The sequence below is a fragment of the Amblyomma mixtum genome, chromosome 5 (assembly GCF_055824585.1).
Source record: "Amblyomma mixtum isolate Tamu chromosome 5, ASM5582458v1, whole genome shotgun sequence".
Lineage (NCBI taxonomy): Eukaryota > Metazoa > Arthropoda > Arachnida > Ixodida > Ixodidae > Amblyomma > Amblyomma mixtum.
The window spans coordinates 62,928,615-62,944,911 of NC_143016.1; the positions used below are offsets into that span (position 1 = coordinate 62,928,615).

The window sequence follows — 16,297 nt, forward strand, 5'->3', positions numbered from 1 at the left end:
GGTAGTTGTCAATGCTTGGGTGTCCAATGCTTGTCACACCTCTGCCCATACGACATCCAAAGTGACGCTGGGGTAAAGATGGCAGCAGATAACACATCTTTTCCCGAACAGCCTCACAGATAATATCGTGCAGGTTGTCCCCCGTCATAACTGTCCTGTCCGGTGGCTCAAAGAAAGGATGTAGAGCAGTTGTTGGCATTGGCGAGCTCGTGCATCCAAGGTCTTCTCAATCGGAGACACTTCGTTGGTGAACTGCAGTGGATTTCTTATTAGGACAGCAAAAAGCTGCTCTCTGACGCTTCCCGTTAACAAGCTCATCTGCTTGTCTTCACTACTATCTGGGCCAACATGCCAGAAACGATGCTCCGTTTCCTCAAAGTAGACGGCAATGGTCCCGTTTGGATTTTGAGAGCACAACTGTAGTAACAGCTCTACTCTTTATTTTGCAGGGCACTAGTTAACGTCTTCTGAAACCACCTTTAGAAGACATCCCCAGTTGGCAAAGATTCTTTGTGGTTCTCACACCTTGTCCATGCTAGGGCTTCTTGCATGAAAACAAACGTGCTTTAGTTTTGCCCAATTGTCCCAGTTGTTGAAGAGAGCCACCCGATCAACCCGAGAGACACCCAGTCAAACTGATGAAGCAAATCTTAGGGGGCTTCCCCTGGGGAGCCTTTTTTAAACTTGGCGGCACTCGGGGCTGCCGCAGAACAAGCACAGTGGTCAGTGGGGACACTGTCATGGCCGAGGTTTCAGGCTTCCCATGTCTCTTCTCAAAAGCCCAAACTCAAGGTCAGAGCCTTGAAATTGGAGGCTGGCTCGATGGACAAGACTAGTGTCAGGTCCTCCAGGGCAGAACATGGAGGGCTGGCGTTATGGCTTGCAGAAAGTGTGCAGAACATGGACGTTTACTCAGCACTTTCACGAAATGTCACATGGCTGGTGGCATGTATGGATGCAAATGTTGATAGGAGATAAAAGACAGGCCCGAAGTTCAAACTGTTTACTGGGCTAACATGTGCCCACAAACAGTAACAACTTGGCAATGGCGATAGTAGCAAGCGTGAGTAGCAGTCATCGAAGATCAGAATCCCTGTCACTCTCGGCTGCACTTAATTTAAAGATGAAGAAGAACTTTCGAGGTAAGGTGCAGAAAGCACCTACAACAATCTCAAACACCACCGAAGCAGTTGCACGCAGCTACACTCATTCCAGAAAAATCTAGTTGCCTTCTGTGTCACAAACAAAGTGACAAGGCCCTCAGCCAGTGGCTGCGAGTATGAACAAACATTACAAAGTTTCCCATCATTATATTACCAATCCCACACTTGCCAGAAAGTAGTACACTGTAGTAAGCTGTGCTGCTAAGTTGTACTGCTGTTGTACAACACTACAGCAGGAAGTCCAGTGATCTGGCCCCCTTCTTCTCAAACTATCGCATTTTCTACAGCCATTAGTGTACAAAGGTGTAAGGCTCAACTCCTTTCTCAAGATAGCTGCGCAAAAGATCCTCACATAAGGCCAATGTATAAGCATGGAGCTCCATCGCACTATCACTGCGCTGACCATGCACTGTGGAGACGTCGTAGAAAAGAAACTTCCAGTCGCTCAACCACGCAGCAAGTCCTGCCTCCTGAACATCTAGTTAAGCAGGTTGTCATCTAACGTGGGAAGCGTCAAAAAATGGAATGAAAGCACACAACTTCAATGCCACTGAAAGTGGGTCAAATACTGAGACAAAGAGAATGCGTTTTCATATGCAATAACAAAGCCAAGCTTTCAATGCACCCACGGCAGATTACTAGATTACTGCCACAGCTCCAACATGTGATGCACTCTGCTGGTCGTATTGCATGTTGGCGGCTTAGATCTTCTGTCAGCAGACCAATGCAACATTTATTTATTTATTTATTTTCCATAGAGGCCAAAGTTACGGGGCAGCCCTTAAATCATATCGATCAGAAAATGAGTAAATACAGTACTAATGTTTTCACAGACTGTATCGTGGCTGCGGACAATTTGCACCCATCAAATCACACGAAAAGAGCATAAATAACATATCCCAACTATGTCCTTTTCCTCCTTTCGTTTAATCTGCACCGCGGCCCAAAAAACATGTGCAAATGTAAGCTGTCATGCCAAACATACTGCCATATTTGTCACACCCATCACACTCACTTTACTCCAAATGCAAGTTCACTGCAAAGGCAGTGATGTGAACAGCAGCATCAGTCAGAACAGCGCAGTTTTCGGTGCTTAATCAGGCAACTCCTATCGATGAGCTCAAGTAACTGTAACACAGCCGTCAAGTAATATCCTCCTATACTCACAGCGGCTGAGTGGCTTTGGCATTTTGACAGCTGCTCCCAAGGTCGTGGGGTCAAATCCCAGTCATGGCAGCCGCATTTTGATGGAGGCAGAATGCAGAAACACTCATATGCTGTGTGTTGTTACACGCATTGAAGAACCGCAGGTGGTCTACACGAATTCGGAGACGGCATCCCTCATAGCCCAAGTGCCGCTGAGGAATGTTAAAATCCTACCTATCATACGAAGCAATATTCCCCCTGTGCAAGCGGACAGTTCAATCCTCACAATGAGGCCCAGTATTCTCACAGTGGTTTTCTTGCTCTAACCAGATAGTTGCAACTTGGCACAGACTGTTCCAACACTCAGTTGAAGCTGCACAGATCTCGTGAAGTAGAACACCATGATGCACTGTGTGGCACCACTGTGTGGTAGGGTGCATGGGCTACCTCAAGAGCAGCCTTGGTAGAAAGATAACAGGCAGCCTCACCTCTGTGCTGTTGGAATGTGTGCCTGTAATGGGAGGGCTGTTTTCCCACTTGCAGGCAATCTGCAGGGTCTCCGCAGTCTTTTGCTGAATGCTTTTCGTGTCGTCCAGGAGGGTGATCTCGTAGAACTCCTGGATGTCTGCAAGGCATCAGGAGAAAATGTCACAACATAATGCTGAATGAACTAAAAGAAAAACTTTGCTTGGTACTCCATATCCAAGATCATTCAAATGCAGCAAAGCTCAAGAATTGATATTTGTGCACTACTAAGCCCAAGAAACTATGCTAGAGAAATTAAGCGTGTGCAAAAATGGAGAGTGAGACAGAGAAATTGCAAAACACGTGTAAGAGTGTGGGAGGTTCACACTCTGTTGCAGTTATAGAAAAAAACTTTCCATCAGGATGGGCTGCACTTCATGGAACTTTGTGCAGGGACAGCAGCTTGCACATATATTTTGTCCCTCATAGAAGGCTGCAGGTTGTTTCTGTACAGCGTACACTGCTGGTAAGGCATTGCACTACGCATTAGCACTGTATCAGTCAGACAAAGCAATGTGCTACACAACACTCTGTCACATCTTAAAAATGTAGCATAGGGATTCATGGTATACTATTTATACCATGGTATACCTGCCCTACTCTTAGTTCCGTGTATCAAGAGACTTCAGGGTCCTTAAACATAACACCCTGAAAATTTGTTCAAGAAGTAACTTTTGGCATAAGCCAGTATTCACACAGGGGGAGGGGACCTTGGCGGGGAAGGATGTGCAAGGTGTCGCCTTCCAACGGAACTACCTCCCCTGTGCCGATTTCACAAAATCAGCAGGAGGCAAGGGGGACATCATTGTTGCCACACAAACCAACCAACAGCTAAACAGGGACACCACTGCAGGCACCTCGCAAAGCACGAGCTGCGAATTTGCCAGATGCAAAATAAACCCCATTCAGGCTGTGACTACGAAGGAACAAAAACAAATGCAGGGAGAGGACATAGTTTGTGCCAGCCGAGCAAACAATCCCCGTCTCCGCCACTGAAGCAAAACAAGAAGCTGCACCACCACATGGCCTCACGAAGGCAATGTACGTGCAGTTGCCCTCGCTTAGGCAGAGATTCCATCGCCATTGTGAATACCATTTTTCCAGAGCACACCAGTGTGGTGACCCACAGCTTGTAACAAAGCACACTGTCCCAGGCACAACATTCCAAGCCCTGCTAATGTAACTGAATCATCCGCAAATTTCAATTTGTGACTGATAAAAGTGTTTAGAAATGAGTAGGAACCAAGTGTCAGCAGTTGAAAACAGGTAATAATTACCTGGCAATAACAGGTAATAATTTCACAGTTCAGCTGCTCAGCCATTTTCACGTGTAGATCGAAACGTCTTTGCAGAAAAAGTGCGTGTGCTTCAAAGTTCTGATTCTATCGCTAAGCGCCAAGGGCGTCCGCAGAATTTTTTGCAGGGGGGGGCCCCGTTGGTGCCCCGGGGGGGGGGGGGGGGGGGTATGTTCGTAGCAGAAAGGCGCTATTTGCGGAGTAAATTTATTTATTTATATATAAATAAAAATTAAACAAAATGCACACATGAAAGAAAAATTACAAACAGCAAATTAAAGCGCGGCTAGGAGAGGTACATTGGAGTTTATCAACGAAGAAACAACTAAAATTAATAAAAATGCAAAAAGATGCTATATCACTTCGTGGAGAAGAGTGCTCAGTCTTGCTGCATACGGGTTCTCGACTCACCCGGATTGATGACCAGCACACAGCACAATATGTTCACAAACACGCAACTACAGTCACTCAGTCAGTCTTCCTTGAACAGCAACTGTAGGCGCCTCGGATTTTTCTGGGCGAATTGCGTAATTACACGTGTGATAAATTCACTTCTGTGCTTCATTACACGCTCTCGGTGCACACTCATCATACACATTGATTGGAAAAACTGTTGAACGCGTACGTTGAAAACAAAAGATGACTATATATACAACGAAAACTTATTTACAAGATAAATGCACGCTCGCAGCTTCATACACCTCGCTCCATCTTGCTTGCGCATCCGCACAGTCGAGCAACCGCACACACTGCTCTCCGCTCGTCGTTTTCTCGTCCGCTGTCTTGGTTGTTCTCAGCTTCGCTGACAACCGGCCACTAAAAACACCCAAGCACAAACACAGAGGCGCGCACACGTGCAAGGGCTTACTTGCCGCAGTATCCCCGAATGCGCACTTTGGGGGTGAAAGGAACGCCGCGCAACTTCCGAGGGGAAGGGACACTCGCCACTCCAGTCGGAAAATTTGTTTTTGTGTTTTTATGGGGTTCAGAGCCCCAAAACGACTCAGGCTATGAGGGATGGAGTAGTACAGAGTTCCGGGTAATGTCGACCACCTGGGTCTCTTTACCATGCACTGACACGCACAGTACATGGGCGCTGTTGTGATTTGAGGCCCAGCCAGAGGTGACAGGCGAGCCAGGCAGGCGCCATCGGGCTGCGTTGACCAAAGGCGCTGGTTTTCGCAGAAGACGCAAAGAACGCTGGTGTGGGGGCGCCTCGGGAGACTGCGTCGCCGTGAACAAAAGCAGCTAATCCCCTTTGCCGGAGATTCTGAAAGCGGCGCTTCTACCGAACTGCGCTACCCGTGGATCGGAGGAGACAGCGAGCGGCGGCGGTGCCAACTCATCGCCCGCTTGCCCCTGAGCAGCCCGACAAAGCGGGGGTGGACACGGCTGATTTTACCTTCCCTCCTTAAGAATTCATCGGTGACCGGCGTAACGATAGGCGAAAACAAGATGCCCCGTGCACTGTCTGCCTCCGTGTCGCTATCTCTCTAGAGATCAAAGAAACAGACACCCATCTCAAGGCGGCTCGAAACACATGCTCGCCGGTGCCGCTGTATGTCTGGAACAGGTCGCCCTTCAGTAGAGCTAACGATGGCGTGGTTTGAAAACGGCGGAACGACGCACGCCCGGACGCGGCATTTCGCAGATGTGACCATGCGGGGCTGCTTTTACCCTTTTGACTGAGCGCACCACCGCCCCTGGCGTGCGGCCATCACTCACGGTTCGAGTGAGTGATTTTCCAGGGGGGTGCAGCCGCCCCCCCTTGCCCCCCCCTCCGGACGCCCATGCTAAGCGCATGCCAGTATGACAAGTTAATGAAACCCTCGTGACATCAAGCATTCTCCCATTATCATTATTTCGCATGCCAGCCAGCAAGCTACAGTGAAAAAAGTCCCAAGAAAGCAGCCAGCTACTTTCTGCACAACACACCAACGTGTCAATCAGGAACTGGAAGTTCTGGCTAAATGTTACTTGAACAACACAAACAAGCCTTACTGCCTGCAACCATCTGTGCCTAGCCTGATTTCATACTTTACTTGATAGATGTTCTCTTCGTTGCAAGCCACATGTACCCCCTTTGGCAAAAGTAACCAAGCAACCGAGCAGTGCAGGCGCATCATTCATTCTGAGCATGGCAGTGTGGATACAACAGATCAGATGGCAAGCATGTGAAAGACTACATTCTGAAACAACTGCCAAAATGAGTATGCACACAGGTTTTAACGCGACAGCATTAAGGGGCCCATTCAGTGGAAAACCAGGAGGTGGCAGCGGCGGCATGAGCAACAAATCCCCAGAGAAGCAACCTAGGTGGCACTTAAGTTACGTGACCTCGTGACATCATCACAGCCTGCCCACCGGACGGTGAGCAAACTGTCCACTGTGGCAGGTGGCGGTTACATTCATGATTGGTCACGAAGGTTGCTCGGGAAGAGCAACCTGAGTCTCAAAAGCACCATCAGTGGTGAGTTTGAAACAGCCACTTGCCAGGACAGTGGCACATATCTTAACCGCTGCACCACTGCACCAGGAGTGACATCCGTGAATGTTAATTAGAAAATGACCAATTCCACATATATGCGTATTAACACTATCGTGTCGTAACCTTGGGGTGGAGCTTAAGTGTCCCCCCCCCAGTTTTGAACACGATGCACAATGGACAGCAGTGCATGGAATTGATGACATCAGTAAGGTGGCTTGTACGTCACATGGGTATGTCAGGCATACAACTATGGAGGAAGCAGGATTAGTTTTTATCCTCTTGAATTTGCTTATGGGCACTTGAAACACCATAAAACACTATAAATAATGACACCAAGAATACTCAGCAAATGCTCTTAGGCCTGTCAGCCAGAAACTGCACTTAAATGCAAAAAAAGGTTCCTCAAATATCGATAAAAAAACAAAAACAAATTCCTCTGCATTACCAGCAGCAATTTTTCACTGTAGAGCACACTGCGACAGGAAAAGTTCACACCCGCTACTCACAAATAATTTTGGCACCCTGACTGCACAAGTTTGGAAGAAACCAAAACCAATAAGCAAAGAATGGGAGCCAGAAATCATGCGGCAAGGACGGACAAAGTTCACCAGGCATTGCAATGTAAATTAAGCTATTGTGCATCATGATCATGCAGCCATGACAGGTAGCATACTTCTCATCTTCAACTAAAATTCAAGTACAGGACAAAGGAAAAAAATATCGAACTTCCCTGAAATTTCATAGTTACATACAGACACAAAAGCAACCACTACAAGAGACGTAACTATCAAGTGGAGGTCAGAAAACCATCACCCTGCCTAATTAGCAAAGACTGCCACATAGGAGAATTTGATAAGCATCTGCAAAAGATGAAGACATGATCTCATTCTATGTCAAATCACTCTTTGCAAGCATATAGACTTTGCTATGGCTATGGATCTCTGTGCCACTGCCCTTGATAATACCTCCCCATTGGCAGAAAGGTCTCCAACTGATCGGCACAACTTGGCTCAGCTTCTCTGTTTCAGCCTGTCAAGCACGTGCTTCACTTTTGAGCAAGTTCCCTCACCCCAAACCGATTTTCAGAGAAGTCATGGGACTATCTGTCTCCATCATCATTGCAAGTCTGACAATGGAAGCACTCAAGGAGTATGCACCTGCACCTGTCATGCCTGCGTTCAAAGTTTTTCTGAGATACATGGACAATCATTTTTTAAACCTCAAAAATGATGTTCTGAACTGTTTCATTTTACGCCTGAGTTACATGGAACCAGCTATCCAATCTACTGCTGAAGATGAATTCAATGGCTGCTTGGCTTTCTTGGATGCACTCGACTCCTGAGAATTCAAATTCTTTATTTCTGCCTTGTAAACATACAGACAGCGGAGGCGCAGAAAAAGCTGAGAAACAGCTTGACTAAGCCGCAGCCCCCTTTCGCTTGGCAGCAGCTTGACAGCAAGGCTTTTAATACAAAAGGCAGTTGCAAAGCGTGATAACAAGTATACAATACAAGAGAAAACGAAAGAACATTATACAATATTGACACAATATTCACATTGGGTAGACACAGGTAATGGCAGCAAAGGAGAAAAAAAAGAGAAAGAAGAAAAAAAAACAAAACAAAAATCCTACATGCTAGCATACAAAGCACGCAAAGACCTGTTTGACGAACTGAAAAGGTCAAAATTATTATATATATACGCGTTTAGCAGGGACGGAAGAGTGAACTGCAGGCGTTCTCTACCCGACTTTAACCGTGGGGTCGGGACTATCCATGTCTCCGCATGCCTTGTTGTGTAGCTTGCATCTCGGGTATGTAGTTCAGCAAGTTTACGTATGTGGTTTACATTTCTACGTGTTTCGAGTTTAAACCGGACACTCAAGCGATATTTATACAAGTTGTGTATTTTTAGCACACCACTTTGTAGAAAGAGATCTTTGCTTGGCGAGTCTCAGGGGACATTGTAAACATGACGAAGGAACTTTTTCTGAAAAATGTAGATACGCTGAAGACAGCTAACCAGCTAATTTTCACGAGCAATGTCCAAACACATACAGAAAATCAACTCACACTGGCCACTATGCGCATTTCAATTCTGTCCATCATGTCTCCTAAACATGTTCTGTGGCCGCTTCACTCCTGTGCCGATAAGAAAGAGTCTGTAGCATACTAGAAGATCAGGTTCATGACTCGGAACACATGCATAGTGATTTTTCTGCTTGTAACTATCCTGGGCATTTTAGTGATTTCATGACATGCCAGCTCACACACCCAGGACACCGTCCAACTCCAGGTACCCAAAAGCAAGCAGCAATCCAATATATTCCGGAGATTAATGAAATTCTTGTTTATGGGGTTTAACGTCCCAAAGCAACTAAGGCCACGAGAGACGCCGCAGTGGAGGGCTCGGGAAATTTCAACCACCTGGGGTTCTTTAACGTGCACTGACATCGCACAATACACGGGCCTCAAGAATTTCGCCTCCATCAATGAAATTCTGAAATTTTAGAGTATATATTATCTCCTTGTGACATACAAGTTATGCATGCATGTGCTTACCCACAAGCTCAGAGACGAATTAACACAAAAAGCAAAAATTTCCAGGCATCACGCACGAAATCCTGTATGCTAAATGCACCTTTGTGTATATAAGAAGAAATAGAAACCTTGAGTAATGACTGAAGGAGCATCAGGATGATATGAAGATAAAACGCGTGGCTTCAAGGGTACGTTTGTGAAATACTCGATACCTTGCAGGCCACAATATTGCCTGAGCACAGGCACACGTGCTTCCAAAGGACAAGAACACGGCATCACGGTTCTACCTCGAGTCGCTGACTGTGTACACGACAAAGCACATGCTCAATTGCAACAATGTAAATGTCCCATCAGTGTATGCAAGACGTCTCGGTCCCACCATGCACTGCACTAGAAGTGATGCCTTTTCATTCTGTCTTCACTGTGAACAAGACTCACGCGTGGCAGCTTAAACATTACAAATTTGCCATTTGGTCTTGGCCATGTTACTTTTGTAGCATGAGTTACACTGGCCGTGGATGAGCAGTTTCGTGTGAGCGTGGATGAGCCAAGCTGCACATGCGCGAGGAGCGAGTGACATCACAGCTGCGCAGCTGGTGCGCTGGAGCCAACAAGAAGAAGGAGAGGATGATGAGGAATGACAGCCAGGCTACAGCCAAGGAGAAGGAAAGCAAAGCCGCTGCTGAGTGGCGCAGAAGAGCGGAATAGTTGAATTCGACGGATCCCGAAATGGTTGCCAGGCAGTTAGCGGTTAACCAGAGGAAGAACAAACAGGCTAAGGCCAAGTGCGCAGCGGAGACACCAGAGCAACGAGAGGAACGCTTAGCAAAGCGGCGTCGCCAGGAGGCTGAGCGGCGTGCCGGGGCCTCTCAGCAGCATTCTCAAGACTCAAGACTCGCCGATCGACGAACTATACGGTGAAACTCAGTGAAAGTGCCAGTGCGACTCAGGCCTTTCAGGCCGACTTCGTGAGCACTCCTTTGGGTATGTGTGTGAAAGACTATGGCACTTAAAAGACTTGAGGTCAGTAAGTGGTGACATGCGTGAAACATTGAGTTCGGCGCGTCTGAGTGGGGCGAAGAAGATGGAGCCGTGACGAGGGTTTGTACGACATGCAAGAACTGTCTCGTTAAGCAACGAACCTGTCACTACCGCCACTAAGCTTAAAGCACAGCTGAGGTGTCCACTGTTCCAAGAGGGCAGTTATGCGCCTTCCCTCTGGTTCAATGTCCACCGAGATGTGGACACCTTGCCCTCACTTCACGCTACGTATATCCTGGCATAGCACAGCTAAGCCACTGTTTTTTTGGCAATTACGAGGAGTGTGATGCCTTTAAATATGTTACTGCATTCAGCAAGAGAGAAATGTGACACCTATGAATATATAAGCAAACGGTATAATGCTTACAGCTCATCTATGAACAATTGCTGTGCGATTTGCAAGGCCAACTCAAGAAATTATACTCAGATACAGAGCACCACAATTAAAGCAGCTGGCATCAAAAGCTATTTTTTACTTCTGCCCCAGGACGGACTGATCTCTCAAAGCAGTCGCCGACTGGCTGAAGGAGCAAAAGCAGATGGTTTGGTTTATTGGGGTTTAACGTCCCAAAGCAACTGAGGCCATGAGGGACGCCGTAGTGAAGGGTTCCGGAAATTTCGACCACCTGGGGTTCTTTAACGTGCACTGACATCGCACAGTACACGGGCCTCTAGAATTTCGCCTTCATCGAAATTCTGCCGCCGCAGCCGGGGTCGAACCCACGTCTTTCGGGTCAGCAGCCGAGCGCCATAACCACTGAGCCACCGTGGCGGGGTGCAAAAGCAGATGTTACCCTCAGCTACACTACAAAGTGTCACCAGACCAACCATAAAGTCAAGTCGACAAAGCTACCAAAAGTATGCATTCAAGCTATGCGTTCAATTTGGCAACTCTGTTTCTTGCTCCAGTGTGGCCTGCTTATTTCTTGCTGCACAGCCTGTGACATTGCAGACAGGTCTACTACATTAATAGTCTCAGAGGCATGCCAGTTCCTGAACATTCACTCATGTTGTCAAAACAACTTAGATGTCACTGCAGTTGCATAGCATTTACACGCAGAAGCAGCGACCAAAAACTTGGTTCATCTTGCTACTGAGCAAAATTACATTTTCAGATATATTTTATCAAAATGATTTGTTCAAAAATGCAGATACACAACTGCAGAAAAATTCAGGTTTTCAATCTCAAGGGTGCAAACAGTGCAACTATACCAGAGCACTTTTCATCACAACTGAGAGCCATAGCTCCATTGCTTCAGCGAACTGGTGAGATATTTGAATTCCTCGAGGGATCGACGTCCCAAACATGGCAAGAGCAGTTCATTGGTTTGGAGCAGTTTGTTAACCCTAGAGACGGGTCTCTTAGTTGAAACTGCAACATGTCACCAAAGCACACTCAACACATCCCTTTAATGCTAGGAGTGCCGCTACTTCCCCCGATATTGCAGCCAGTCAATGCACCTGGTTCCGCAAGCTGCAGGTGCACAGCCTCGTTCAACACCTCACACGGAACTTGATGCAAGAGCACAAGGGACAGGACAGCTGTCCATCTCTTTGCAAGGTATGATAAAGAATTTCTGAATTTTTGAAGAAAGTGCAACTTTTTACTAAAGTGCGCAGATGTAAAACTTTCCTCGTTATGTTGCAGTGAAGTAGTCTTGTTTGTAATATATGATATTCAGTTTTTGAAAGCTTTAAACTATACTCAGTCATAACAATCACGTAATAAAAGTAGAAAGGCTTTGAGCTCATCTATTTCAGAGGAAATTTTCAGATGAACATCAATGTAGATGAAAATCAATGTGGGTTTGTCAAATAGGTTTCAGTGTGGGCGTCAGGCTAAGCTTTTGGATAGGACCCAATGTGCAATTCCAGTGGTCTCTTGAGAACAGTAACAGGAACCATTCCAAGCTGGCAATGTTACCATCATACGCTATAAAAAAAGCACGCAGTTCATTTGAATAAACACAGTGAGCAAACAAGCAAGATCTCTTTTCACACATCAGACGTAACCAGAACTTAATGAAATTAAGACAGTAAGGTTACCCACCCAACAAAGCCTGGAACAGCCGGCTCTTAAAGATGCGGATGACACGTTCAATAGCATTGCGCAGTTGCTTGTCCTGTGGCTTGCTCAGCTTGCTGTGGTATTCCTCCAGCAGCTCCAGAGCCCTGTGGGCCTCTGAAAGATAGAAAAAAAAAATGCATTAGTACATTCAGCATTAAGAAATTAGGTACACTCAGAATATAGAAGCACTTATAAAAATGTTTTGTCATGGCATGCTTTCTTTGCAAAAGTAACTTTCTGTTGCAGGTCCTAAAAAAGATGTACACGGCATGGTAACAAACTAATTTTTTAAAGTTCTACTTTGCTGGTTAGGGCTTAGTGTTGCATACACGAGCTGTTACCTTCAGGGGATTGGATACAATGGAAGCCTCAAATGCTTTCTATGCAGTACTGCGAAACCACTCATCATGTCCTTTAAACTGTTCTTGCTACATGGGCAAGAGGGCCGCACTCTGAACAACCTCTGACCTCGTTTCACCTTCCACCCTTTTCCTGACCAGACTCACGAATATTGGCCAAGCCCAGAACACAACGAAGTACGTAACAGTGAATTGGATACCTGCCTTTAATGCTTTCTGGTGCGCATGCACTGCTTTGCCCCTGTGCACGTACTATCAGCAATGAATGAAACGCAAACAAGAAAACGGAGGTGGCAACACAAAAACACCACCATATTAGCTCCTGGAGAGGAAGTAGTAGCGTGGTTGATTACCACTTCTGGAGAACAGTCTTCACACCTTCGAAGTTAAAATAACCTGAGCTAGTATTGAGCTTCCCCTGACTAAGAGCTTCTTAATTTCCCGTTCGTGTCTCAATTCTCTTGTTCGTGCTTCATTTCTCGCCGACAGTATGTACCAGTCGACCTCCAAGCTCACACTTAGGACATTGCACAAGTCATTTTATTACTGCATCAATGCTAGCTCCCATCTCCACTCTCTCCCATTTACTGTCAATTCCTTTGCCACTAGGATCACAAAAACTTGCTACAGGGATGTGTAGTGTCAAATTATGTGTTAAAGAATTAACACTACTGACACAAATTTTTCACCTTCCCTTAAGCAAAAAGGTATATCTACAAATATATACCTAACCTTCTGCTCCACAATGGTTGGCAGAAAAAATAGTGCCATGCAGTGGTTTTGAATGCAAACACGTGTGAAAAAAAAAATTCACAATATGAACTGTATGCTGAGACACAGAAGTTTGACAACAGGGTACATACATAAATCTTAGCTGCAGTAAGAAATGTCTATCAATTTGACTTGATAGATTGCCGCAAATTTCAGCCGAGGAAAGTATATATAACAATTACAATTGCGAAAAAATGAAAATTTCGTCTTTCTACATAGTATTTTCTGAACTTTCTTTCTCGACAACGCGGTCTTTCAACAATACGCCTTTGCTTACGGAGAACCATCGTAACACCCCCATCCAGCCTCCTCGCAAATACGCCTCCATACATCAGTACAGAGAATTTGTTTAAGAAACCGACAGGTAGCTGTTAGCAACACATACAATATGTTTGGAACGCCGAAATTGCTGTTACAGCAATTACAATCCTATTTTACTCTCTCAACTTCCTTCCCGGTATCCGAAGGCTAACAGTTAGTGCCTGTGCCTGTCACAGAAAAATGGCAATGATCACTCTAATATTGAAGTTAACACTTTCCAAAAGAAGAAACTAGTCACTCTAAAAGAAAGAAGACAAGTAATAGTAACTGAACAAGCGCACCACAAAAAAAAATAATAAACACGAAAGGTGAATATGCGCCACGAAATCGGAACCTCGCGAACGCAAATAAGGCGTTTTCTTGCTCGACTGTTTAGAAACTAATGAAAAGAAATAGCCACCGAAGCGCAAATAGCTTACATGTCACATGTATGATGGGCTGTATGCAAGAGTGCAATTATTATCTGCAGCTGTCAAAGTTACCACCCGTCAGTTTCTCAACGCCTGACCTGTGATGTGACCTGCGAGAGCTGCCACCACCCTCGGAGGGTGAATTACGCTTCTAGCGGCAATCTGGCAAATATGACGGATTTTGTTTGCGTTTCCTATCACTAAAACGCTTATTTGGCAACTAGAATAGCCTTTTCGACCAAGCAGTACAGCCTACTGCGGCGCCCGAAAAACCCCTGACACCTGCTCCGATCCGCATGCGTCATTGTCATTCGATCGGCAGCTCGCGTTTCGCTAACATCGCCCCCAAGCGCGTACAATTTCACAGTAACCCCACCAACAAGAAGAGGAATAAAAAGTAAGCCGAATCATTTCCTTTTCAACACCCCTGGACAATAGAAAAGTTAAGAACCGGTGCACTACAGCAGCCCGGAGCGTCGGCGGCGGCGCGCCCACCGCGTACGTCAAGGGCCGTGCGCGACCGATTAGTCGCGCTTCAAGCGCACCTATCTTCATCCCAGCCGCCGCTATCACTAACACCTGCCCGGCGGAGCGCAGGTGATGCGACAGAGTAGGAGCGAATCGGAGCAGCGTCAGTCAGCGATAAGCCGCAGCCTCGAGGCGCGCAACCACTGCTCGAGCCGCGGATTCGGTGGCTGCAATCGCGGGCGTGCGTGCGCCGTGCATTCCGCCGCTACTGACCCATGTTCGCTGGTCGTCGGCTGTTATCCGCTGGCTCTGCAGTGGTATCGCGCACACAAGAGAGCCTCACCGCCGAGGTGCATCGTAGAGACACAGGTCAAAACACGGCACAAACCACGCAGCCTCCTCCTCCGAGCAGAGCACAACAAATCCTGCGGCACGGAAGCGTGTTTCCCTTTTCTTTTTTTGCTTTTTTCCTGGGGAGTGACAAATCGAGGACTCAAGGCGGGAGAGGGAAGCGAAAACCCGCAAAGCTCTTCGGCGAAGTCAGTCGGACGGCGCCCTGCTCTCAGAGACCGGGGGCACGATTAATTAAGGAGAAAATTAAGCCTACAACTGAAATGATCTTACCACCTTGTTTACGGACTGGCATGGCCGTTGTCAAAGCAGCAGCCGCGGACTAGCGTCGGTATCCAGCGAGACACCTTCGTGATTCCTCCGCAAACAACCGAGGGAACAGAGCCGACTCCAGGGCAAACAACGAGGCAGCACAAAAAAGGGTAACCGCAAATTTCTGCCGAAAAACACAGCAGCAGCAAGTGGTTCTTTACAGCACCACCGACGATAGCTGGGGATACCGCACCGCGAAATGAAATCAAACGATAGACACACACACTCGCAGCGGCGCGGCGGCGCTACAAACCAATATGGCGGCACCCAAGTTGCCTCAGTGTCACGTGGGCATCATCGGCCAATGGGACAAAAACAATAATAATTTATTCGGTTTTCATTGGAGCGCGAATCTACGCGGCAGTTTGACTGCGGTAAAACGTGCGGGAGCTATCTGTCAGCCCGCGATGCTGCAGTTCCTTCGTACGTTTGCAAAACTTGCTCTTGGTTTGCTTTTTCGAAGCTAGTTGCGCTTTTGCAGAAGAAAGCGTCGATCTATTTTGTTTGTTTTTCTTGAATAAGTAGCGTTACCCACTCATCATGTTAATCGATCCTCTCAATTAATGGTCTTCAAATTCGGCGTACAATATATAATACTTGTTTCGTTAACCAGTTCACGTGCGGTAATGCTTAACTGCTTAACCTCTTTCATCCGAAAAATTAATGATAGCCAAACAACAAGGAGTAGTACCGCAACCCGCAATGTTCGCAAGAGCATTTCGGCTTACATCAAGTAATTTTCGAAAATTTCGAGCCTGCAACATAAAATTATGGCCAACAGTTTGTTCACATTTAAAAAAATAGCAGCCATTCATCGTGCTCGGATATGCATCGAATTCCTAAATCAGAACTGAAGTGAACATTTTTGCTGTGTAAGTTGGCTTTTCCTTAGAGCGATTGCTTTCTTCAGGCTTCTGCAGCCTTTCTGCAGGGCCGGCACTGAGATTGGCAAATGAAGCATCAGCCTAAAGTACATTACAATGCTAAGACAAAAGGATTAATGATCAGATGCTCCTATTCGTACCCCTTCCCCCTTTTT

General features: G+C 46.5%; 1 protein-coding gene across 9 annotated transcripts in view; it reads right to left on the reverse strand.

Annotated features, from left to right (window-relative positions):
* The window catches only part of dlg1 (MAGUK family member discs large 1), a 559,794-nt gene extending 544,289 nt beyond the window's left edge, over positions 1 to 15,505 (reverse strand). For 7 of the 9 annotated variants that reach the window (XM_089544718.1, XM_089544717.1, XM_089544714.1 and 4 more), the window contains exons 1-3: positions 15,220 to 15,505; positions 12,249 to 12,380; positions 2,798 to 2,934 (exon numbers count right to left, since the gene is read on the reverse strand). In XM_089544718.1, the coding sequence (XP_089400844.1) occupies positions 2,798 to 2,934; positions 12,249 to 12,380; positions 15,220 to 15,241 (291 nt within the window). In that variant the 5' untranslated portion in view covers positions 15,242 to 15,505. Of the gene's footprint in view, positions 1 to 2,797; positions 2,935 to 12,248; positions 12,381 to 14,868; positions 15,169 to 15,219 lie in introns of those variants that run through there. The other 2 variants (XM_089544710.1, XM_089544715.1) reach the window with 2 other exon arrangements.
* Between the last annotated feature and the right edge of the window lie 792 nt (positions 15,506 to 16,297).